This window comes from Marmota flaviventris, chromosome 11 (assembly GCF_047511675.1).
Source record: "Marmota flaviventris isolate mMarFla1 chromosome 11, mMarFla1.hap1, whole genome shotgun sequence".
NCBI classification, from domain to species: Eukaryota; Metazoa; Chordata; class Mammalia; order Rodentia; family Sciuridae; genus Marmota; species Marmota flaviventris.
The window spans coordinates 86,713,368-86,737,135 of NC_092508.1; the positions used below are offsets into that span (position 1 = coordinate 86,713,368).

Consider the following 23,768-nt stretch of genomic DNA (forward strand, 5'->3'; position numbering starts at 1 on the left):
TCTTCCTCTACTGCGTTTAATTGAAGTATCTCAATTTCTTCCTGTTAATCCAAACTGTCTAGATCTATTCTGAGGAGACACTGACCGGCCTCATTATCTGGGGTTCCTGTGGTTTTGCTTCCAGGTCAGAGCATTTGCTGACTTGACTTTGTCAATCCCCAGTAGGCAGGACTCCTACACAGTATTCTTGTTCCAGGCAGGGGAAGGCAAATTTTTCCTTTAAAAAGTCTAAAGGTAAGTAGTTTTGGGTTTGTGAGTCATCTAGTCTCTGTTACAAAGCCTCATTTCTGTCATCATGGCACAAGAAAAGCCATCGATAATGCATAAGCAAATATATTTAGTTACCAAAAGAAAAAAAAAAGTTGTTGAGCTCTGTCCAAAGGTCACTCTCAAATTCTAGCAGATTGGGCATGGTCTTAATTTCCTTCATCAGCCAAGTATCTACAATCTATGAGTGCTCCTTGAACTGGGAATGTTTGCTTCTTGTTATATGCTCTCTCAATTTGTTTGCTGTGGTTACTATAATAATACTCCACAATCTTGATGGCTTAAATAGCAGAAATGTATTGTCTAATAGTTTTGGAAAGTTTTAGAGGCAAGAAGCCCCAAACCAATTTGTTGGCAGGGTTAGTTCTTTCTGATGGATCTGTTCTAGGCCTCTCTTTCTGTTCTATAGATGGCTCTCTTGTTCTTCTTGTTGTTCTTGTTCTTCTTCCTCTGGTGTGTGTGTGTGTGTGTGTGTGTGTGTGTGTGTGTGTGTGTTAGTTACTGGAGATGGAAGCCAGGACCTCCTAGGCAAGTACTCTAAGTTATGTCCCCCAACTCTTTTTATTTTGAGATAGGATCACACCAAATTGCCCAGACTGAACTTAAATTTATGACACCCCTGCCTCAGCCTCTGGGGTAGCTAGAATTACAAGTGTGAACCTTCACATCTGGCTCCTTCTTTTAAAATACAGTTTAGTTTTGATATATTTTTCCTTTTAGCTATAGAATACCACTTCCTGCCTTTCATTCTTTAGGATAAGCTGAGAACACAAAATGATGTGAAGAAGCAAATCTGAGTCAAACTATGGTCTGTGATTGAATGGACCATTGTAATACTCAAAAGTTGCTTGGTTCACCAGAATCTTGGGGCAGGTTGTCATGATTGCTAGGGTGTCCATGACATGTTTCCAGTCTGCAGATTTGGAAAAAAAAATCTTTGTGAAAGTTCACTCGTGAAAGAAATATATTATTTATTGGTTTTGAAAGAATTCATATCCAACAGATCTTTTTCTCCCTATGTGTATGAAAAGATAACACTTTATTGAATGTCTGTGTAACAGGTAGATATTATTAGATGCCTCATTTAGAAAACTGAGAAAAATTTTGTTTCTGCTTTTGTTTTTGTTTTAAAATAAGGAATTCTTTTTTTCAAATTAAGAAAAATAAAAGAAAGATGTTCTCCAAAGATATGCAATATGTTTGCAGGTTAGTGAGCATGAAATTGTTGCTGATTGTATTATAATTAGTAATGGAAAGCAGAGGGATTCCAGCTGTGTTTATTTCATTGTAGTTTGATTATTTGGAGCTGTGGTATTATCAAGAAGAGCATAGGCATTTAATATGAATCGGTTGGGTAAGAACTGGCTAATTGCAAAATTGTCTCCATCTTAATAATCATGTTACTAATGTAATTGACTTTTTGTTGTTGTTATTGTTGGCAACATTGAATTGCATTTTAGCAATCTGGAATAGCACTTAACTGGTATTTATGCTGATATTCATAAATCTAAGACATAGTCTTCTGAGAAATTAGGTCAAAATTTTATCTGTACACAAATAAGACCCAGAAACAAACCTGTAGGGAAAGTATTACTTTTTTAAAATATATGCTTTCATTACATAATACACATAGTACTGCATGTCAAAATTCCAAAGAAGCAATTCTGTTTCTGGTCATTAGCATGAAAGAACAGTTAGCTAATATTCTGCATTTATTTTAAAATGTTTTTAAATCAAAGTCCCTTCTATTTAGAATAATTTAGACTTAATTGGTATTTTTTTCTTTAACTATGAAAAGCCTTCCTTTTATACTTCAGTAGAAGTCAGAGACAACTTGACATGGTGAAGCACGCTTCAATATGACACAGTAAATGTAACTGAAGTGCACTAAGCAGCTATCTGAGGATTCTGAAAAACACGTGGAAACAGGGACAAACAGTCCACCCATTTTCATAGTTCAACTTATGGTTTTAACTTTACTCAGTTTTATAATTTTACTTACTTATGTTTTTTTGGACTTTATGGTGGTGCAAAGACATACATGTCCTGTAGAAATTATACTTCAAATTTTCAATTTTGATTTTCTCCTGGGTGTTGGCACACTCCAGAAGCAGCCAGGCACAGCATCCAGTCAGCCATGTGAACATGAAGGTAAACAACTGATACTCTAAGGTGTGTTGTGATGCTTAGCTATGATATTCAGTAGGTTAGGTGAACTAAGTGCATTTTCAACTTATGATGACTATATTGGAATATAACTTCACTGATTGGTCACTGAGCATCTGTGTTTTGGAGGGAAAACACCAGAACTCAAAATACGGCTATACAGGCATTGAGTTTCCTGTTTCTTCTCTTCTTCTTCTTCTTCTTCTTCTTCTTCTTCTTCTTCTTCTTCTTCTTCTTCTTCTTCTTCTTCTCCTCCTCCTCCTCCTCCTCCTCCTCCTCCTCCTCCTCCTCCTCCTCCTCCTCCTCCTCCTCCTCCTCCTCCTCCTCCTCCTCCTCCTCCTCCTCCTCCTCCTCCTCCTCCTCCTCCTCCTCCTCCTCCTCCTCCTCCTCCTCCTCCTCCTCCTCCTCCTCCTCCTCCTCCTCCTCCTCCTCCTCCTTCTTCTTTTCTCATCTCTGGGAAATTCAAAGACAGCATGAATTCAAAGATAGCCAGAAATTCCAAACTATCAATAAAGTGAGACTGTAAGAACTCCAAGGGAATCCCACTATTCCTATTTCTGATTGGAGTAGAAGTAAGTCCTTAAAGATGAGGAAGAGTCAATGGAAGAGATACTGTAGGTTTATTTTTTGTACATTTTACTGACGATTTCTTTATTTTTACTATTGTTCAAAATGTAATGAGTGAAAACATTTTGTATTACTGCGTGCCTTAGTATTGATATTTCATGCAACAATAACACCTTATTAATGTTAAGGATAGTTCAATAATATTTAATTTCCTGATGTTGTACTGAGGGAATACTGGTAATTTTTTTCTTCATAGGAATGTGAGGTTATGCTCCCCCAAATCTCATGGGACTTTGAATATATTTCCCGGAGGGATATTGACAAAAAATGCTACTACAGTCCATTTGCAGAAGCTCCTTTGTCTTGTCTCATTGTGAACATGTTAGTCTTCTCTGAATGGTGAGTGAAATCTGTTAGGTGCAGGATAGGCTGAGGAAGTTGTCTGCAGGGCTTGCCAAACAAAGTTAGCTGCAGGGTGACCTGGCCACTCAAACCCTCTGTCTGGTTCTTTATCACCTGTTTGCTTCAAGCCCAAAGGCCCAAGCCCCTGCTCAAGGCTGAACACTCATCCTGCTGCTCAAGGCCTAACACTTAACTCCCCTTTTGCCAACAAGGCAGCTTGCAGACCCAGAGACCCCATTAGATTTGGGCTATAAAAACTCCCTCCTGCCGGGCTCCTCTCTCTCTCTTGCTCTCTCTCTTGCTCTCTCTGTCCCTCTTGCTCCTGCTCTTGCTCTCTCCTTCTTCTTCTTCTTCTTCTTCTTCTTCTTCTTCTTCTTCTTCTTCTTCTTCTTCTTCTTCTTCTTCTTCTTCTTCTTCTTCTTCTTCTCTCTCTCTCTTTCTTTTCTCCTTTGTTGCACTGCTGCAATAAAGATCTCTTGGTTGCTCCGAGTGTTGTGGTCACTTTCCTTTCAAAATCCTTTTTGATGAAAGGATGTATTTTACATTTAAATTTAAACAGGATTTAAACAGGAATTCTCCACGTGCTTGAAAATGAAGTCCACTTAGAAAATGATACGTAAGACCAGACCTTCCCCAGGCAAAGACAAAAGCCTAATGGAATACTGGCTCCCAATTTTTCATTCTGCAATTGAGTTCTCATGGAAAAATTGCCAGAAGGATGCAATAGTTGGGTGAATCCCGTAGATTTCTTCCTGAAATTTCAATCTGAATCATGTTGTCTTGACCATCAAGCTCAAAACATCCTTTGAGAACAAAGATTGTCTTCAGGAATTTGCATTACCTTAGGTTCTTTAGTTCCTTGAGCTGAAAACAGTGGGGTAGACAACAGATCCAGTATAGATCCTGCTTGGCTGAAAAGCATCTCTCTGTCTGTGTGTCTGTCTGTGTGTCTGTGCTTTAGTCATCTTTCTCACTGCTGTGACTAAAAGATCCTACCAGCACAATTATAGAAGAGACAAAGTTTATTGGAGGCTCATGGTTTCAGAGGTCTCATTCGATGGACAGCAGGCTCCATTTCTTAGGGCTCAAGGTGAGGCTGAACATCATGCAAGAGTATGTGGCAGAGGGAAGCAGCTCACCTGGTGATCAGGAAGCAGAGAGATATTCTACTCTCCAGATTAAAAATATATACCCTATAACCATTCCCCCAATGAATCACTTCCTCTGGCCACACCCCACCTGCCTCCAGTTACCACTCAGTTAATCCAATCAGGGATTAATTAACTTCTTGGGTTAAGGCTATGATTCCGTTATTTCTCCTCCAAACCTTCTTGCATTGTGTCACACATAAGCTTTTGAGAGATACCGTATCTAAACCATAACAGTCTATTTGTCTCTTCTTCCATTTTTCAATGCACAACCATAATCAAGCCCCTATTTTCCTTGAATACATCCATACATTTCTTTTTGTCATAGCTTTCTTCCTTTTACAGCAAGGGTTCTTGAAAGAACACTCTAAAAACCCAGTTTCCAACATTTAACTCTTTTAATTACATCTAGAAAAAATATAATTTCCCTCCCTGTTACTCCAATAAAGCTAGGTTAAGCTCACTAAATAAGCTCTCCTTTGGCTCAGGATGGAGCTCAGTGATGGAGTGCTAGCCCAGTGTGCATGATGCCTTGGATTTAATCTCTAGTACCATACAGAAAAAAGAAAAACAAAACCAAAACAAAACAAACAAAAAACACCACCAACAACAACATCAATACTCCCCTAATTGCTAAAATTAGAGGATCCCCATACAAGTTTTCTGATAGCTGATACTGATGCTGACATGCTTTGAATTTTCTCTGTACTTGGTTTTAGAACAATACCTTTCCAAAAGCATGAAAAGAGAGCCTACCACATGGGAGAGAATGCTTGCCAGCTACTCTGTCAACAGAAGATTAATATACAGAATGTATAAAGAATTCAAAAAGCTTAACACCAGAATAAACAACCCAATCAATAAATGAATTGAGCAGACACTTCTCAAAAGAAAAAATACAAATGACATAAAGTATGAAAAAATTGTTCAACATCTTTAGCAATTAGGGAAATGCAATCACAACTACACTGAGATTTGTCTCACTCTTGTCAGAATGGCATTCATTAAGAATACAAATAATAATAAATGCTACTGAAAATGCAGGAAAATGGACACTTAATACACTGTTGGTGTGAACGCAATTTAGTTAAGATCACTGTGGAAATCAGTATGGGGTTTCCTCAGAAGGTCAGAAGTAGAATTGCCACGTGATCCAGTTATACTTCTTAGTATTTATCCTGAATACTTAAAGATAGAATTTTATAATGATATCTGCATATCCATATTTATAGGAGCACAATTCACAGTACCAAGTTATAGAACCGACCTAGGTATTCGCCAATAGATGAATGGAGAAAGAGAATGTGGTACATATACACAGTGGAATTTTATTCAGCCATGAAGAAGAAGTTAATTATGTCATTTTCAGAAAAATGGATGGAATATGAGAGCATTATGTTTAGTGATATAAGCCAGACTCAGAGCGTCAATAGTTATTATCTATTTTCTCTCATATGTGGAAGCTAGAGAGAAAAAAGGGGGAAAAACAGGAAAAATATGATGAAAATAGAAGGGAGGACAGTAGAGTAAGGGGACAAAGGGAGGGATAGAGGGGACGAAGGAGAGGTACTAAGGGTGAAATTGACCAAATTATGAGCCTGCATATATGAATAGGTAACAATTAATCCCACTATTATGTATAATTGTAGTGCACAGATAGAAAAAGAAAAATGATAAAAAAATTCCTAACTGCTAAAATGAAAGGCTTAACATATAGGCTCTGTGACAGCTGATGCTGATGCTGGAATGCTTTCACATTTCTTTGTCCCTCTGTACTTGGTTTTAGAGCACTACATTTCCTTGTTCTATATGTCCAACTCTTTCTAGAATTCATCTTTGCCACTTTTTAAAATTTGGTTTCCACCAACTTCTAAGAGTGGGCAAGATGCCTAGATCAAATCATCCACACTCTGATTTTCAACTCTAAATGCCAATGATTCCCACATTTGTTTCTTTAAACTAAACCAAACTAATAGCCATGCCCTAAGTTCCGTTCTGTCTTTCCCTTATAGAAATAAAAGTATTTGCTTTGTGTAAGACTATCAAGAACCCAAATGATGGTTTACACTCATCCTTTTTTGCAGATAGGTGGGGTCATGACCAAACACTGGCCCATAGGATATGGGTAGACATATTAGGAGATAGCATCTAAGACAGCATCTCCTTAGAGGAGAGCACACGTGCACGCGCGTGCGCACACACACACACACACACACACACACTTCCCTTCTTTGTCCCTGCATGCATGCTATGCGATTTGAGACATAGCTGCTACCTTCCTGGACTCAGAACTCGAAGCCACAGATTGCAGAACAACAAAAATGAAAAGCAACTCTAGGTTCTCCTTAGATGAGGAGTTCCCCAAGGCAAGCCAAATACAACCAGTGAATATCAGCACTATTCACCAGGAAGCTTGGGTCATTCTCTTTCTCTTAATATGAAATCAAATTAAGCGTTATTTAATAAGTATTTCCAATTTTTCTTGACTCTTTCTTCTTCTTCTCCTCCATTACATTTACTTCTTCATCCTTGTTTCCTGTTACTACTGTCCACTTATTTGCTATCTACCCTATTATACACCCTACTGGGTACAATTTACCCACATCCTTTTACTTACATGGCATACTTTTGGGAATGCAAAACTTAGTGACCAAAACAACTTCACTCTCTTGTGTCTTTGCAAATTCTTTTCCCTCTGAGCAGTGACCTCTCTGGTACCTCCTCCCTAGGGTCTTCTTAGGAGACTTTCACTCATACATAGGGTTATAAAACAACTCTACAACTCTACACTTAGAAGCAGATAGTTTATCAAGACTAAATTAAAAATAAATCCACCCAAAAGAATCCAAAAACAAGTCAGGTGCAGTGGCACCCACCTGTAATCCCAGTCACTGGGAAGACTGATACAGGAGAATCACAGGTTTGAGGCCAACCTCAGCAACTTAACAAGACCCTTAAAAACTTAGGGAGATACTGCCTCAAAATAATAAGAAGAATTATATAATAATAATAATAATAATAATAATAATAATAATAATAATAATATTGGCTCAGTGGTAAAGCTCTCTTAGATTCAATCCCCAGTAACAGTACTGAGGGGAAAAAAATTCAAGAGACAGAAGCAGTTTAAAATCTCTACAAATTTAAATTTTTAACTATAGAAATATTCTTTTTTTTAATTTTTAAGACTTTTTTGAGAGAGAGAGAGAGAGAGAGAGAGAATTATTTTTAATGTTTATTTTTTAGTTTTCGGCGGACACAACATCTTTGTTTGTATGTGGTGCTGAGGATCGAACCTGGGCCCCACGCATGCCAGGTGAACGCGATACCACTTGAGCCACATCCCCAGCCCCAAGAAATATTCTTAATTGTTCTTACAGAAAGTAAATAAAATCAATGTGATTCAAATCACATAGTCATAAAAATATGTCCTTTTATAGCTGGATAAAGCTGTTTTATTTAATATTGTTTTAACTATTTTTAAAGAAAGGGTTCTAGTTTATAGAGAAAGGCATACTTCTTACCCTATTTCGTGTATTGATAGCTCATATCTGTCACAATTTTCTAAGCCCAGCAAGAGTTGAACTGAAGAGGGTCTTCTACTTTATGGAACCTCTGGAGACAAGCTGAAGCCTAAGCGCTTTGCTATGCCACTTTGATCTCAGGCCAGATGCTTATATATGCAAAGTTAAAGTGAAACTGGCTTAGGGGGTTTTACATTGATAATTATTTAACTTATTGAAGTTGGTTAGTGATTTACTGATCTCAGGGATATGTGGTAAGACTGAAGAAAGGGAACACTTGACTATGAAAGAAACAGTGATAGAACAGTTTAAAAAATCTCCACACAGAGTTTATAGATAAGGACAAGTTTTTGAATTAATGATCTATATGCAGCAAAATCATAAAAGGTTCAGTAGATTACTGGAGGCCTGGTTCTGGGTTGGGAAAGGGAAAAATGAAGAAATGTTCTAAACTTAGATTATGATGGTTGAACAACCATATACACTTACTAAAAATTATTGAATTGTATACTTAAAAATAACAGGATTTTATGGAGTGTACATTATATCTCAATAAAGTAATTTTTAAAAAGTAATAGGTTTGAGTCAAAAGAGTCAGACCAGGAATAACAATATTTGGAAACCATTTCTGGTTCTAATGACCAGTTATGAGGACTGGATATTTTAACTTAAAATCCCTCAGAAAAATGAGAGAAAGAGTTTCTATTCTTAAAGCTTTAAAAAAAAATAAAAACAGAGTTAGAGCAAAAATATGTAGGAAGGCTAGATTTAATACATAAGAGGAAAGTAAGACATAAATAAAAGCAAATTGGCTAAGAAGTTTATGAAAAATTGTCCAACACTGATCTAAGAACTGTAAATGCAAACAAAGAAGGAGGAATTTTTGATTATCTAATGAGTGAAGATTTTCAGAAGGGACTAAAGGTCATTAAATTAGCACACCTGGGCAGTTCACTTATGGGTTGGGGGTGTGGCTCAGTGGAGTGCTTGCCTTGCATGCATGCAAGAGGCCCAAGGTTTGAGCCTCAGCATTGAAAAAGAAAGGTTTCTGTTATGTGCCTTTGCAAAAACAATATATCTTAAAGGACTATTCAGTATGCTTTCAGAGATTTAGGAATAATGATGTTTAAAGAAGAAATATGTACAATTTCAAAAAACTCAGGTTCCTTCCAAAATATAGGCCTTACATTTCTCTTACTCACTGTCTTCTTCTCTTCCCACTCCCATTCCTGCATCCCGTTTTCTTTCAGTCTCTTCTTTTGGCTATGTGTATGATTTTCAGAACAATGCTGAAGATCACTGCATCACCAGTTAAGTGAAAATATTTTTGACCCTTTTCGTAATACCATCTCAGAAACATTCTAACAGTAGAAGAAAACTTAATTATTTTGATAAGTTTTCTATTGGAAATCCAGAGCAAACATTATATCTAATGGCAAAATATCAGAAAGCCATAGACTGTGCCTGAACTCTTTCCTTAAAATTGTAAAAAGTGCAATATTGGACTTCATGTTCCTTTTATTTTTTTACCAAACCTGTTTACCTTCTTTGTTTCTCATTGTTCAGGGTTGCTATAGAACAATATTTGGTGTACTGCTAGTTGCTTAAAATAATTTGAGATTCTAATCTGTTATGATTTGGATGTAAGGTCTCCCCGCAAAAGCTCACTCACACATGAAACAATGCAAGAAGGTTTGGAGAAGAAATTATTGGGTTATAACATTAACCTAATCAGTGAGTTAATCCCCCCTGGGATTAACTAAGTGGCTGGAAGAAGTAGGTTATGGGGGAGCATGGCTATGGGGCATATGTTTTATATCTGGAAAGTGGAGTCTCTCTCTCCCTGCTTTCTGATCATTTTGTGAGCTGCTTCCCTCCACCACACTCTTCCACCTTGATGTGCTGCCTTACTTTGAGCCCCAAAGAATGAGCCTTCTATGAACTAAGACCTCCTAAACTGTAAGCCCTCAAATAAACTTTTCCTCCTTTACAATTGTGTTAGTTGGGTCTTTTATTCCCAGCAGCAGAAAAGCTGACAAAAATCATATCTTGGTTAGACCACCTTCAAAGGTTTGAACAAGATAGGAAACATTCATTTTTTAATGAAATTTCATCTTGTTCAAAATAGATAAATTGAAAAAGGAGGGAAACCAACATCATTTGCTCCTGAGCTTGGACTCTTATGTTTGCACAGTACAAACTGGAGCCACCGCCAGACTCTGCTTCTGTGTCCCCACAGGGCTTACTTTTTGTCACTTGTTTCTGCCCCACTCAGATGCCATCCTATCAGTGTTTCTTTCCCATGGTAGCATGAGCAAAATAACATGCTTATACTCACAACCCATTGCACTTACAGCACTACCACATAGTTGAACAAATATTAAGTACCTTTATTATCTATTTCCTTATTCTGGATATGGACTCAACTACGTTAAAATTTTGCTCTTTAGTTCACCGAGCTGTTCTGAGAAAAATGTGTCAAAAGATTAATAGTATGGTTGAATGGAAGAAGTAACTAGAGTGAGTGAGAATAGTGTGTGGAGGTTAACTCATCCAAATCTATGCTACCATCAGAACTTATCTAGAACAGATGGCTGGGCCTGACCCTGAATATCTGTTCAGTAATTCTGCGGCAGGATCCAAGAACTGCACTTCTAATAAGATCCTTTTTGATGTTTATGCTGCTCATCAGAGGACTTATGCAAGGAAATTTTTGTACTATTTGAAATTGTGTTTTTAAACAATTATTTAAAATTTTTATTGAATTAATTTATCTTTTTCTTCTTAAGAACCAGCAATGACATATCCAATGTATAATTCTTCGAAGCTAATTTCAGTGACCACTAACCAAAACTAACCAAAACAAATGTTACACCTCTAGTCAGGATACTGGAGTCAACTCTTAAGTATAATGGTAGTAATTACATGTATGATACTTTTTTTTAATTAAAATTAAAAATATATATAAAAATGTACTCAAATGCACCTAGTATAAAATTTACTTTCTTAATTATTTTTCAGTATAGAGTTCTGAGGTAAGTACATTTATATTGCTGTGTAGCCTGTCTCCAGAACTGTTACAGTTTGCAAAACTGAAACTCTATGCCCATTAAATAACTCCCATTTCTCCCTTCCCGAAAATCTTGAAACCACCAGTCTACTTTCTTTTTACATCAATTTGGCTATTCTACACTTTATATAAATGTAACCATACACTATTTGGCTTTCTGGTGACTGGCTTATTTCACTTAGTCTAACAGCCTCAAAATAAATACATGCTATAACAGGTCAAAATTTCTTTCCTTTTAAGGACTGAGTGATAAATACTTCATTCTATGCATATACCACATTTTTATGTATTCATCAATTACTGAACCTTGAATATGGGTGTCCATTTGCTATAAACATGGGTGTACAAATGTCTTTTGAGACACTTGCAATTCATTTGAATATATACCCAGAAGTAAAACTGCTTGATCATTAGTAAATCTTTCTTTCTTTCTTTTATTTATTATTATTATCATTATTATTTTGGTTACTGTACTGGGGATTGAACCCAGGAGTGCTTTACCACTGAGCTACATCCCAAATCCCTTTTTATTTTATTTTTTTTTATTTTGAGACAGGGTGTCTCATTGATTAGTGACTTGCTGAGGCAGAATTTGAACTTGTGATCCTCTTGCCTCAGCCTCCAGGGTCACTGAGATTACAGGCCTGTGCCACCATGCTTGGTTTCTATTTTAAAATTTTAAAGGACACAATGTTTTCTATAATAGTTGCATCATTTTACATGATAACCAATAATACTAAAGAGTTTCAGTTTCTACACATCCTAGTCAATAATTGTTCTTTTCTTTTTTTTTTTTTAATTTTTATTTTTGTACTAGTCCTCAGAGTGAGTTTGAGATGATATCTCATTGTGGCTTTGATTAGCATTTCCCTAATAATTAGTGATGTGCAATGCTGTTTCTTTTTGTTTGTTTATTGATTTTTGTGGTACTGGTGATTGAACCCTTGACATGCTAGGTAAGTGCTACTACCACTGAACTACATCCCTAGTTCTTTAAAAATTTTATTTTTTTTTGAGATTAGAGCTTGCTAAATTACCCAGGTTGGCTTTGAAATTGTGATCCTCTTACTGCAGCTTCTTAAGCAGCTGGGATTCCAGTGGCTCTGGAGGCTGAGGCAGGAGGATTGCCAGTTCAAAGCCAGCCTCAGCAATTTAGCAAAGCACTAAGCAACTTAAGGAGATCCTTTCTCTAAAAACAACACAAAAATGGGATGTGGATGTGACTCAGTGGTTAAGTGCCCTTGGGTTCACTAATCCTTTTTACAGGAAAAGAGAGGGGGGCGGTATTCAAATCAAAATGCTCTCTTAATTCTAAATTGTAGATTGACCTAGAATATTTTTCTTTGTTGTCTCAGATCATTTCACTTATATCCTTATTTTGTTTGATTCTTATAGCTGGCATTTGTACCAATGTCTCCCTTAATTAACATTAAACAGCTTTAAATAGGATACTGAATTTGATCTCTAATCTTTCCAGATTTGGGGGGGGGGGATACATGGAATAATCATCAAAAATGAATGGCTGTAGGTGCATATTCCAGGAGAGTGTATCCTTGTGTGTTTTATAACATATGAGTCAAAATAGAGAGCTATATGGCCCATTCTTATCCTAATAGTATTAGCTGATGATCTTGGATTCTAAATACCCAAAATTGTACCTGCTTTGTTTAACCTGAGGAAAAATAGAAATCAGACAGTTGTAACACACATAAGGCTGATCATGGTGAAATAATTCCACTTGACCTTGTAGCCTTTTTCATAGATGTAAAACAGAGTATAGCTAAATACAACATTTTTTTTTTCACATTTTAAAACTGTGGTACCCATGTTTCAAACCCAAACCCGCTAATAGTCAGTTTACTGTATTGTGTTCAGAAATGCAGAATGTATTTCTTAGGCATTAATTTTTTTTCTTTTATTTTCTTTCTTTCTTTTTTCGTAAGATTTACACTCACCATCTTTACTTACAGTATGCAAATATGGCTATTTACATAACATCCCTCCTAATGTACTCAGGTCACACACACAAAAAAATCCCTCTAAGATAAACATCATTCTATCATCAATTAGGTGCCACAAAATAAAAGATATTTTAATATTGTGTTGCAAAGAATTGCTTTGAGCTATACTTGGAGAACAGTAAGTGCCTCTGCATATAATTTTCAATCAGTCACTGTATTGTTCAGAGAAGTAAATGACAATATAAGCACCTGTAAGTATTTTATTCAGAGGACTATAGGAAACAGAAAGAATATGAGGCTAAGGTAGGCGACAGGTTGATTTAGCACCAACAGGGGCCTGATATTTTTCAGGTGCAATTGTAATAACTCTATTATGTAGGACAATGATTTTCAAAAAGATTTATGATAAACACATAGCAAAAATTAATTAATTAATAAATTGATAAAACCTTTCCCAGTATTCTTACTTGGAGGCAGATCCTGCATTTTGGGAATATAAAAACACTCCCTGAAATGCCTCAGTGTATCTTCCTCATCTAGGCGTAGAGCCACCTGTTCATCTGTTGGGTGACATCTGAGCTCAGCTGCGATGCGTTGCACTGTGTCAGATGGCAGCTCAAGAGGTGAAGACTCCATTACAGCTGTTCTCTAAAAGAAAGAGATAGTAAAACAATCTAGCTGCCATCATTTTCCTGCAGAAAATTAGTTCTTTAGGAACTATATCTTTTAAGACCAACCTTCCCATTTCTTAATGCCAGAAGTAATATAATTTAATATAATTAATCAACCAACCAGTAAACCGCATGCCTGAATTTTTCTCATACATAAAATAAAGAAAATATTAGTAAGTTAGGATGTTGAAAGGACCAAATTAATAACAGTGTTTAGGACAGAGTAAGTTTTCAATAAAAATAAGCTCCTTCTTTCTTTTCTTCTTTCTTTAACCTGGTGGGCTCTGCTGTTCAGGCTGACCTCAAACTTGCCATCCTCTCTCCTTACCCTTCCCAGAAGTGAGGATTACAGACATAAACCACTATGCCTGGCTTTTTTACATTTTTATTATCTGGAAATGCTATCTAAATGTTTATAATTTTTTCCCATTACCTTAAGATATATTACTAGGAATTGACAGTTAAAATTGCTTGGTATCAGCCTCCTTATGTCAGAGAAAACATTCAGCTATTGTTTTGGGGGAATTGGCTAACTTCACTGAGGCTGACTCATAGTGGGGTAGGGAGTGGGAGCATGGGAGGAATAGAAAAACTCTAGATAGGGCAGAGGGGTGGGAAGGAAAGGGAGGGGGCAGGGGGTTAGCAAGGATGGTGGAATGTGATAGACATCATTATCCAAAGTACATGTATGAAGACATGAATTGGTGTCAACATACTTTATATACAACCAGAGATATGAAAAATTGTGCTGTATATGTGTAATAAGAATTGTAATGCATTCCACTGTCATTTATTTTTTTAAAAAAATCAATAAAAAAGATTGTATTTTTTTAAAAAAATGCCTTTGTGTAGATAAAGAGTGCCCCACCTAGCTTGTCATTCTTCCTATCAGCTCCGCTATCTCAATCCCACTGGTTTTTGAACCACAGTTTTAAAACTATAGAAATATTGAAACTTAATAAAATTTTTATTGTGAATTAAAATGATATTGATAAAAAAGTAATTTCACTTTAAATGTTAGTATTTTTGCCATATGCATATCAAAGATATCCACACACCTACTGATAAGGAGGAGAAATTTATTGCTTTCCAACATCATAAGTACCATCTTAGAACAAACGGGACCCTAAGGTATTTCTTGAAACTACATTTTCTTCTGTTCCATCATCATTTAAAGTTTCCCACCATTTGGGAAAGAATACTTAATCTTTCTGAAGAGGCTAAATTTATATATTATTATTCACATATTTTTAAACTTCACTAAAGTTTCTTTGCTTGTTTATTCATTTATATTTCCCCCCCCCAATTTTAGTACATATTTTTAGATGTTGAACAAGGCACGTGTTATTAGAGAAAAAAAATCCTCAGACCAACTTTATTTACATAATATAGTTCAGCTGACTTCATACATGCCTTCATTTAAACTCTTGCAATGAATATTTATTGAGCCCCTACCAATGTGATCCCTGCACTGGTAGAACAACAGTTTTAAGATAGTATATAATGGCAAACTCCTGCACAGTTTACTTTTTGTGGTAGAAAAGAAAAGTAAGCGATGCAATTTTGTTTCAAGTTCTATAAAAAACTCAGAGCAGAAAGTCCTTGGATATGACAGTTATATTGGTAAGAGAATCCATGTGTTTTTTTTTTTTTTTTTTTTCCTGAGGAAGAGATACGTGAGCCTTTCTGAATCATGTTATGAAATGAGCCATGTGAAGACCTGCACCTAAAAAAGATGACAAATGCAAAGGTCATGGGGAAGAGATTGGCTTAGCCTATTCAAACAGCACAGTAAGTGAAGCAGTGGACAGGGTGGGAGGGTAGACCATGATGTAGAGTAGGTAGAGGGAGAAGTGAATCTTGATGAGCTTTTAAGGCTGGAAATAAGTTTGGATATTTTGTAAATTGAATGAGAAAACACTGGAGAGATTGTTTTTGGTTGTGATTTGTTTTTGTTTTTATTCCTCAGTATTGGGATTGAACACAGGGTCTTGTACATACGAAACAAGGGCTATACCACAGACCTATATCCTCAGCATAATATTGGAACCTTTTGTGTAGCAAAGTGAAATGACATAATTTTACACTAGATAAAAACCATTTTGCATTGTGATGAAGTATAAAATTTGAAAAAGAGAGTTAAATTAAGGCTATTATAGAAGTCTAGGGTACCAGGGATGGTGGATAAATTTATCAAAAAGGGAAAGAAGAGTGTGACTGTATGATACATTTTGTAGAAACAGTAGATAGGACTGTGGCAGATTCTCTCTGATGAGGACAGGACAGTGGTTTATTTTTAGCTTTAGGATCTGTGCAAATATGTGAAATGTGATAAAAGACATACCTGGGGAAGAAAATTTTTGAGTAGGAAAATCAGAGTTTTGAGTAGGGAAATCAGAGTTCTACATAAGGCATACTAAGAGTCAGATTGTTATTGATCATCAAGGTAGCAAAGTCAAGGTATATGAGCCTGTAGCTTAGTGGAATATTAATCACAAGATAGGTGTGGCATTTCTCAACTTACACATGGCATTGCATCTATATCCTGGGGGTCCAAAGTCTAGATCCCTGTAGACCAAAACTCATACAGAGATAAAGCTCTGATTTAATCATCTTTGTGCTGTACTCCCTTCCCTCTTCCCATTCCTAACCAACATACAGGGTTAGAAAATAGTTGCATATCTCATCATTGTACAATGCCATTAAAATGGACATTCTTCCCTTGTTATGAGCCAGGCTGTATAGGCAATGGCTAAACAGACTCCATTTTACCCTGAGATTCCATGTCATGCAAGAAATTCTTCTCCCATTGGAACACCCCACCTCTGTACCCGACAACAGTTGCTTAGTATAGCATGTTTAACAACACAAAACGGCAATTCTTATACAATGTAAGATTGTTCTCTTTTTGGTTTCTATTTTTTTTTTTTTTTGACAATGCACACTGTCAGAGAATGTGATTGTCCAGATGTTAGTAACCATTCTTGAACTTGTCTAGATGTTAGTAACCATTCTTGAACTTGTACTCAACTAGGGTACTTTTGACCCACTTCCCCTTCTGCTTATGATTTTGGATTTCATAATATTTGTTAATGGTCTTGATTCACAGCAACAGCCACTTGTGATTAATGTACTGACACGCTTTGCTTATGGTATAAAAGGTGTACTCCATCCCCTGGAGAGTGTCGAAGGATATAGACTTGCAGCCCCTTGGCCTGTCAGCGGGTGAATAAAGATGGTTCTGACTCATTGATTTATGGCAATCTTGCCATAACACTGTACTCTAATATAGATTCTTCTAATTGTTTGATCTTTTCCTTTCTCATTATTGACAGTATCCTAAAGATCCATTCATTTTATTCCTCAATAAAGGTACTTCACTCATTCCTGTTTTTACCTCTTTTACAACTGCTTTTGATATCAGTTGAAGCTCTAATTCATGATTTTACACTAAAGTCAAAGATTCTTGATGTTTGTGGTGATTTCAATACCTGATCATACTAAATTGTTATTTATCCCTCCTATGAAATTTTCTATTTCTGTGGATTTCTTATACCATTTCATTTGCATATAGTTTTCTGCTTCCACTTCTATGTGTTCAGATTTCTAGACACCTTTGAAAGCCCTAGCTCAAAGCTACATTTTTCATGAGGCCTGTCATGAGAGCTCTGCTAAAAATAGTCTTTCCTCCTCTAAACATCTGTAACATTTATGAGCACACCTCTTATGATAAGCAAAACATTCTGCCAGTTTCTATATTTATTCAGGAGCATGTGTGGGTGGGAAAAATGAAACATGCTTTCATGTCCACAGCTTGACTTTAAAAGGGTCCCTACCTATAGTTTTCCGATGAAGAAATTTATCTTTTGATTAGAGATTGCTTTGCCTTTACCACTTGACATGATCAATTGCCTGGTCAGAGTTGATTAGACCCTCTGCTGGGCCCGTGGCACATTAAAGACCATGCACTGTCTAGTCAGGGGTCTGTGGGTGAGTTACTCTGAAGCCTCTAACCAAACAGTGATGATGCGGTTTATCTGAGCATATAATCAAATTCTTTCAAGAATCTGAGCTGTGAGTTATATTCATTCATTCAGTTAGAAACAGGAGTGTGGATTTAGAAGAATCAGAGAAGAATCTATAAAATGCTAAGTTCTGGAAAGAATATTGCTCCAAATAACTCATTTGTCAGAGTAAAACAGAGCCACTGATGGTTGCAGCAAGGAAAACATGATTCCTACAAGTAGAATCACTTAGGTGCATAATGCTTGGAGATTGAATAGCTATGACTCCTCAAAAAAATGACAGGGCAATCCCATCTTGAAGCTCACTGAATCATTACATGCAACAAGCTCTGTGAAAGGCCCTGGTTTGTCTGCTTGGCTAGTTATAGCATTTCATGAGATGGTTTTCTGCCTTACTACTAAGAGTCTCCTTACTGTAAAACTGTTATCTTGCTGATGGACTCTATTGAAGGGTATTCTACCTGGGCCTGACTCATGTTTCACTTGTCTTTAAGGCCACCCCACTGCTGAGCAGTGTCTTTTAGTTAATGAAACTGCCCCCAAATGACAGTCAGATAAGAGAAGAAACTAAAGATCTTGGTGAACTATTTGGCATGTCTGACAGCCTATTCCCAGAGTTAAACTGTCTCCCCTTCTGACCACAAGGGTTAATAATTAGAGAAACATTTCCAGTGAAACTCAGAATCAAGAGAGTTTGATTTATATGTGGGACCTTCTTTGAAAAGTTGTTCTTTGCATGATCTTTGGAGGTGACTTTATATTTTAAGTGAGTTTACTCAAATAAATATGAAGATTATATAAAATAAAATAAAGATTAGTTTACCACCATCACACTCTGAGTACAATTTGATTTTCTTTATTTAATATATATTCATTAGCTTCTTTATATTTATATCTTATTTAATCCTGGTTAAAGTCATGAAGAGTGACAATCGTATCCACTCATTTAGAGACCAAACCCCAGAAAAAAGACAGTAGAAATATAAATGTTGGGTACAAGGATAACAGAGTTTGGTGTTTGTTACTGAACTGGGCCCGCAGGGCTGAGTCAACTATCTTCTCTTGGGAAGACATATAGCAGATGTATAGAGAGTTCCTACTGAGAGACTTGAACCTCTTATGTAGTATTTCCTTGCATCTTGATGCTGATTTTTTCAATGCTGATTATTTCTTTAGCTCATTCATTTTTTTTTTTAACTTTGTGTTCTTTTTTCAGACCTACACTTAGTCTACAAAGCATGATGTAATATATAGGAATCTATGAGCTCTTTTTAAAAAATTATTCCAAATCCTGTTTCAGCCAGGCAAAAATCAAAGTGGCTGGTTCCACTTCTGGGCTTGTCAAACTAGGATATGAAGATGTACTTGATAGGACAGTCTTCACTGAAAGAGTGTACCCTCAGCCAACCTATCATGATGCACAGCCTCCAACAGACTTAAATGTCATCTTCACAAAATAACACAGTGCCCTTACTCCAAAGAAATAATTACTCACTTAAATATTTACTTTAATATTTTATTTGCTTTAGAGATTAAAGTTTAAAACATAAACTTCCAAATTTTATTTCAATATTTAGCATTAATTTCATTAAGAAGGTAGACAAACACAGATTGTGGTCTTAGGCATGTCACATAACCTCTTGGTGTATTACTGTTATATAAGATAAAGTTAAATTGTACTTTATGAGATCATGGTTGGGGTCAAATCACAGGAATATTTATAATAATGATAAAAATAATTTTATGATACTTTTAAATAGCAACACTTTCAGGTGGAAATTGATATTTTGCCCTCAATTTAAACTTCAATATTTTGTAAATTGTGTCTTCACAAGTTTATTTAGATAGCTAAGTCTTTAAAACTGAAACTTTTTAAAAGCTGATTGGGGCTGGGGTTGTAGCTCAGTGATGGAGTGCTTGCCTGGCATGTTTGAGGCACTGGAGTTGATTCTCAGCACCACATAAAAATAAAATAGAAAAAAGGTATTGTGTAAAATAAACAAACAAACAAAAAACAGCTGATTGTACAGAATAACAGAATGCAGAATATTCTACTAACCTCTTGTGCTAAGGTTCAACAGTTAAATAAATGACTAGAGTAATCAATAGTTAATTTGTACATGGTAGAGCTTCGTTTCATTACTGACATAAGCAAATTCTACTCTGAGTTCAAAGTTTATAACATGAACACACATATTATAATGGTGGTCCGCTTTATGCTTCAAATATAACCCTTGCAACTCTACCACTGCAATTTGCTTTTTAAATAGACATGTTTCTTTCTTTTCCTCTCTCTCTGCTCCTCCTTAACCCAACCACCCCCCAATCTCCAGGGAAACATAATTATTATTCTTTCCTTCCCTTACCAGAGTTATCTGTCCCTGAGTATACATCCACCAGAGGAACAAAGTAATCCATCCAGACTTTAGGGATGGTACCAGAAGATCTCAGAAATGACTATCTCCCAAATTAACAAGGGAATTACAACTGCAAATGGAGAACACATGGAATGAAGCCTTTGAGTCACCTCTTTAGAAGCCCTCCTTTCCTACAAAATCACAGCCTCTGGCACAAGAGTCCCCTGTGTTTCTCCTTTACTGGCAAAGCAATAAACCTTTTTCCTTTTTCTCAAAACCATGTCCTAATTATTGGATTGGCATTGGGGACAAGGACTGGTTTTCGACAACTGTGTGCATGAGGGCGTGTGTGTGTGTGTGTGCGAGAGAGAGAGAGAGAGAACGAGAGAGTATGTGTATGCTCAAGAAAGTGTGTAGCGTTTCATTGAGAAAGTAAACTTACTGAGCATATGTGGACAGAGCAGACTTCTTCGAGAGTATCAGTGGGAAATGAGTGACATTGCAGTTCACCTTTAGGATACCAACAGCTCCCTGAATTTCACAGTAAAATCACACATGCATTTGCTCTAGTGTCACTACCAAAATAATACCCCACCCTCCTCAAAATAAAAGCAGAGAAAAATGTATCTACTTTCCATTTCTAGGCAAATGTTTCACAAAATAAAAGGGGAAGAAACTGCGCCCAAAGAATAGATGTTTCACTTCTCTAAACACTTACTATGACTAATAACAGCATGAGACAACTAGAGTTACCGGAAAATAGAAGATTTATAGTTTATCTAAATATATCTTTCCTTTATCTGGATTTTGATCTAATCTTAACATTTCAACTCAATTATTTAATTTGTCAAATGTAACCAAGTTTAGTAATTGAATTGTCATGTACTACTGACACCAATTCTTTTTCATTATATTGCTAAATATCTCTTGATTTATCTGTTTTTAAAGGGGTCTTTTACAGAAGTTATGCCATTATTGTTCATGAAGATAATTTGAAGAAGGAGAAGGAGAAACCTCTAAAGCACCGTGACAAAGACTCTAGCAGAGAGAATTTTCATTTGGAAAAGTCACCCGAGCATACATTTGTGTACAGAGTACACATCACAGACTAAGTGCTTACCAGATGGGATTTCCACCGAGGCCTCAGTTTCCAGGACCCCTGGAGAAACCTTTCAAGAATTTCGTGAAGCTTTGTAGACCGGATCACAGGGTGAGAAGTTCAAAGAACTGCTAAGACTCCACCCTGTGGGGAATTTAGATTTTTAGTTCCTCCCACTCCAACTAATCTGATTGTCAATCTCTAGTTACTGACAGAAATCTAAGCAAAAAGCTGCTCTGACGCTGAGGGCTCCTCCCTCCAGCCACTGCCCCCAGAGGCAGTTGTGATCTTTAGACTCTTGCAAATACTTACTTCCTCTCTTTTTGGATCTTTAGTGTGTAAGCTAATGATTTTGTGCTGGAGCTAAATTCCAAAACTTGAACTTGTTTTTTTTTTTTTTTTTGCTTTGGGCTCTGGAATTCTCTAGACTGGAAAAATTTCTCTCTCAACTCTAGAGGTATTCTCCCTGGATTTTGAGGTAGAATTCTAGAGTTACATACATTGTGAGTTTTTAGTTAGATGACAGTCTGTGACATTCACTGGGTAAATTCTTTTAGTCAAAAGTTTAAAACATTTTTTTTAAATTCCATTATCTAGTTGGTTGCCCAATATGGGTTTAAAAAAACTCCTACATTAGACAGGCACACTGGCATGCCCCTGTAAACCCAACAACTCAGGAGGGGAATTCACAATTAAGAAGAAGAAGAAGAAGAAGAAGAAGAAGAAGAAGAAGAAGAAGAAGAAGAAGAAGAAGAAGAAGAGAAGAAAGAGAAAAAGAAAGAAAGGAAAAAGACTGGAGATGTAGCTCAGTGACAGAGCACCCCTGAGTTAATTCCCCAATACCACACATACAATACAACACAACAACAAAAACTCCTTGGACATAAATCTAGACAGATTACACAACAATCAGGGAAAAAATAATTAGGGTTTGACGGACGATCCACATAAAAACTAGTCTTGGAAACTTCATTAATGTGAATTATTCCCGTAAGCCTATGAACTGTCTATTGTTATAGCTATATTACCTTTTTAGGCTTATTCCTGAGCTTGGGTCTTTTACAAAATATCCTTTTAGATATAAAAATTAACAGCAAAGATTGAAAATTTTAGACTTAGGATTCAATATTTAGATGGGGTCTGAGTAATTAAATTGCTTATTTGTACCTATTCTTTGTTGAGTATCCACAACTTACAAGGGAAAATATTTCATTTTATTATTTCTATCAAGTGATCACTGAATAACCCTAGAACTGACTTAGCAGTTGTTGAGGCTATCTCCTGTCCACCAATTAGACATAAAAATACTGTCCTTATAGGATTGTTGAAATAAACACATGGGAAGCTATTATACTGTGACATGTAAATCAATAAGTGACAATCTTTTTTTTTTTTTTTAATAACAGACCAAAAGTACTACCCATCTGTCTCCAAGGGAGTGGATAGAGCATGTGAAATTATTTTAATACATGTAATTGTCCAGTGAAAAAGAAGATTGATTCCATCTCATCAATCCTATTCTTACCATATATCAAGTTGTAAGAGTAACAAAGATAAACAAATGATAGAAACTGACATATCAAGGTCTTTCTTTCAAATTTTTTCTATAATCCTTTACTAATGCTATTAAAAACCATTCCATCTTTCTTAAAAATTATCATTTAACATTTCCGCTTTTAAAGTGCCTGCTTGGAAGTCTATGGAAGTATCTATACTTCTGTTTCATCTGTTTTATAAATTCCTCTCTCTTTTTGTTGACTTCATTCATAAAAACAATGTATCGAACATATTCTTTGCACTAGGCATAAAGCACAATGCCAGAGATATAAGGGTAGGCAAAATCTCTATGATAACATAAACTTCTAAAAAATATAAAGGAATTCCAAGATCACACATCATAGGGAAGAGATGAAAATAAGGCTCACCACAAGATTAACTATGGAAGTAAAGAAAAAACAGAGTGAACTTCTATTCTCTTTTTTTCTTTGAGACAGAAAAAGAATATATGGTAAGGTTGAACCAATTCAGAGCTGTCTATTAATTTCCACCTGTTTCCTAATAGCATGATATGTCTCTGAGAGGCAGACTGTGAGTTTATCCTCAAAATGGATTGACTATGAGTGAAGCTACATAAACACCTGTAGAATTGCTCTACTTTTTCATTAAAGATTTAGTGCTTTCCATCTAAATTGAAGACTGGGAATTAAGGGAAGTTCTGTTCTCTCAAGAGATAATTCCTAAATCATTAACTGTATTAAGGTTTAGAAATCCACATAAAAACTAATGTGGGAAAACTAGTCAGTTTGAAATGGAGATGAGAATAAGGCAGGGTCACATCTGGTGGCCAATCCAGATTCCATTATTGAAATTAGTGACTAAAACTGAAAGAAAAATCTCAACTTTGTTGACAAGTTGGAGAATGGTTACAAATTTGTAGTCTCAATCTCAAGTATATAGGGCATTTTACATTATTCCTTTTTTAAAAAAAATTACAACTTTTTAAGAGTTGTA

General features: G+C 36.1%; 1 protein-coding gene across 2 annotated transcripts in view; it reads right to left on the reverse strand.

The window, feature by feature from the left end:
* The window catches only part of Kynu (kynureninase), a 105,597-nt gene extending 84,147 nt beyond the window's left edge, over positions 1 to 21,450 (reverse strand). Inside the window, exons 1-2 of one of the 2 annotated variants that reach the window (XR_003583134.3) lie at positions 21,279 to 21,450; positions 13,573 to 13,753 (exon numbers count right to left, since the gene is read on the reverse strand). Coding sequence is in view for 1 of the 2 variants with exons in the window: in XM_027937970.3 (XP_027793771.2) it covers positions 13,573 to 13,741 (169 nt within the window). In the remaining variant the exon portion in view is untranslated. The remainder of the gene's footprint in view (positions 1 to 13,572; positions 13,754 to 21,278) is intronic. The other variant, XM_027937970.3, reaches the window with a different exon arrangement.
* Between the last annotated feature and the right edge of the window lie 2,318 nt (positions 21,451 to 23,768).